Raw genomic sequence first — 2,693 nt, 5'->3', positions numbered from 1 at the left:
TAACTTTCCACCAAACTGGAAAATTTTATTTTGTCCCATGCAATAACTGGTCGCCGATGCTGAAGCGCTGATGAATAGCCAGTGTCGGGATTTGATGACTGAATGGTGAAGCTCTTCGCAGTCAGCTTGCATCCCTCAAGCCTCCGTTGCCATCACTCCGCAACCTCGTGCACGATTGATATCTCGTCCTGCATCAATCTTGAGAACACATGGGCGCAAATTTATAATTAGAGTCATCAAGAAGTCCCCCCCGAAGTTATGGCACGTTTTATGGATAGTTCCACTCCCAGAGCAAGATCAGTTTGAACACCGTCTCGTCGATGTGGACTTTCATGGTAATGTCCATTGTTTCAGTGGGGGGTACGAGGGCATTGATGGTCAAAACGCACTTCGGTAAGATATCAATGTTCAAGGCTATGGTCTCTCTGATGAGCTGCTTCTCCCAGCCACTGATGTCCCCCTATGAAACACGTGAGAGCTATTTCTGATGAGACCCTTGCATTACTGGACGGTGTGAATCAGGTATGGCAATCATCCGGCATCTAGCAAGAGTATATCAGAGGTGTGTCTGTGAGTTCAGATACACCCATCCCACAAATGTCCTCAGAGATTAGCCCGGACGTCATCATCGACGGTTTCATCGCTGGAATACGTCCAAGCTTCGACGCCATCCTATCAGCCACCGCATTCTCTGCCTGCCTATTGACCCTCCTCGTAGTCCTTTTTGCATTCTCCACCAAAGAGTCTCGCCAGCGCTTGGTATTTCGACTGAATGTATTGGCCATCTGTGCCGCCTTGACGCTAGGCGTATTAACTGGTCTGGTTGGTGGAACGGCAATAGTCAACCCATTCAATCCGGTATCGAAAGGTGTCTACGTTGCTTCAATCGTCTTCGCCATCTTCCCACCGGTACTGTACGATTCGATACTGTTAACTCGGCTCTTTGCACTGTATCCCGTCTCCAACACACCTCGTACCACTCTGTTGAAGATATTCACATTCCCCTTCTGCGTCAAATGTGCTCGAGTGATCGTTCTCGTACGTTTCTTCGTCTGGGTTGAGTTCCGTTTGCCGATGACACTTTGTACAGTCCATTGGTATCAACGACTATGTTAGCTCTCAGCCGAGCACTTTGGCTCTCGAGCAGGATGAGGCCACTGCATGGTTCCGTAACCCCAAAATGACTGCTGAGTGGGCGATGCAAATTGCAGACAACTTGTAAGTTGGCTTCCTCACGCGCGATGCAATGAAGAGCTCAACGTATCACCTCTTTGAAAGGTACTCAGTCACCATCTTTCTTTACAACCTTCGCGTCCGCACATCGTCGGTTAAAAGAGGTCAGCACACCTTGATTCTTCATGGACAAAACAAAGAATTGACGGATATTCTGACATGCAGTGGGTGGGTTAGCAGAGCGTATCCGACAAATCTTCTACATCTCTGTGGCCAATTTCGTCTTCCCCCTTATCTTCAACATTGCACAAATCAGCTATATCACGACTGATCGGAATCCCACTACCGGGGTGCTACTGCTCATGATCAACAACTATGTAACCGTCATTGGTGTGTTGTGCGCGACACTATGGTTCTCCGGATCGGAGTGGGTTCGGACCCGTAATGAACCATTTTCTGACCATATGGCCATCCCGCCCAAGCTGAACTCAGGAGGGGATCGCGTCACTGGGGGGAAGAGTGGGAGCGGAGTTGTGGTGATAGGGAAAGGTTCTGTCACACTTGGCTCGACGAACTCGGGCACCGAGCTGGCGGACAGAATCAACACCCCGGACAAAGAGAATAAGTATATGTTGGTGTAATTTCTACTACAGCGCCCCCCCCTCTTTTCCGCCTACAGTACACTCGTATACTGCACTTCTCAAAACGATGGGCTATTACAGCCTGCACGTCGATGAACTTTGTAGCCGTAGCGCTTCCGTATGTATGCATATGAATTTATTTGTACGATACGTGGGATGGCGGGTTAAGGCCTCGGATCTACGAGATGGTTGTCAGACCAGTCATCTTGCCCCAACAAGGGTTAAATTCGAGGTTGCAGGAATCCAAGCCGAATTAGGGAATACGCCAACCTGTGGTGCCAATAATTACCAATCCTCGATGCGATACACGTGTGGTGCCCCTAGAAAAGGCCCCGTGTACGACTCGGGCCAACCTCTCGTCAGGCAAGATGCTCCAACAGTAACTCCGCCATCCCCTATTAGTCCCAGCGCCGGGGCGTGCAACATGCTGGCAATCGCGTACCGGCCTGGGCTGGACGTGTTCTAGGAGTACCCCCGCACCAGCTACTTGTACGAACATCATAAACTTTGTGACCAGGTGTTTTGAATCATCTTCCCAATGGTGCAGGTCGGTGGTAGGTTGTGCAGCCTTACGTGTCCAGACTTTCATTGTCGCCATCTGCCTGAGGCTGCGATGAGCAGGCTCGAGGGCGTATCCTCTGGGCCACTCGACAGTACTTACCCAAGGCGAAACGACGACCCTGTTGGGTATGAATGTGGTTCCCAGCACTAGTGTGGTCAGGGAGGGTTGTAAATGACCAAATAAAGTCAAAGTCGACGTATTTGTACTAAGGACTTGCCCAGTGCTTGCCCTTTGATGAAAGCCTAAGAAACAGCGAAGCTGTGTTCGCATTTTATAAATGGTGAGTGTTTGAGCCTTTCCACCGGGTAGATCTCAAG

At 49.9% G+C, this 2,693-nt stretch overlaps 1 protein-coding gene across 1 annotated transcript; it reads left to right on the top strand.

Annotated features, from left to right (window-relative positions):
• Window positions 1-597: 597 nt before the first annotated feature.
• Window positions 598-1,814, top strand: F5J12DRAFT_891033 (uncharacterized protein; the record flags this gene model as incomplete). Its single annotated transcript, XM_051747445.1, has 4 exons — window positions 598-1,038; window positions 1,091-1,218; window positions 1,279-1,337; window positions 1,399-1,814. The coding sequence occupies 4 exons, from the start codon at window positions 598-600 to the stop codon at window positions 1,812-1,814; spliced, it is 1,044 nt and encodes a 347-aa protein (XP_051601904.1).
• Between the last annotated feature and the right edge of the window lie 879 nt (window positions 1,815-2,693).

The sequence above is a fragment of the Pisolithus orientalis genome (assembly GCF_024613125.1).
Source record: "Pisolithus orientalis strain OTSU chromosome Unknown F5J12scaffold_8, whole genome shotgun sequence".
Classification (NCBI taxonomy): Eukaryota; Fungi; Basidiomycota; class Agaricomycetes; order Boletales; family Pisolithaceae; genus Pisolithus; species Pisolithus orientalis.
Note: the sequence above shows the minus strand (reverse complement) of the source record. Positions and strands in the feature narration are given on the sequence as shown.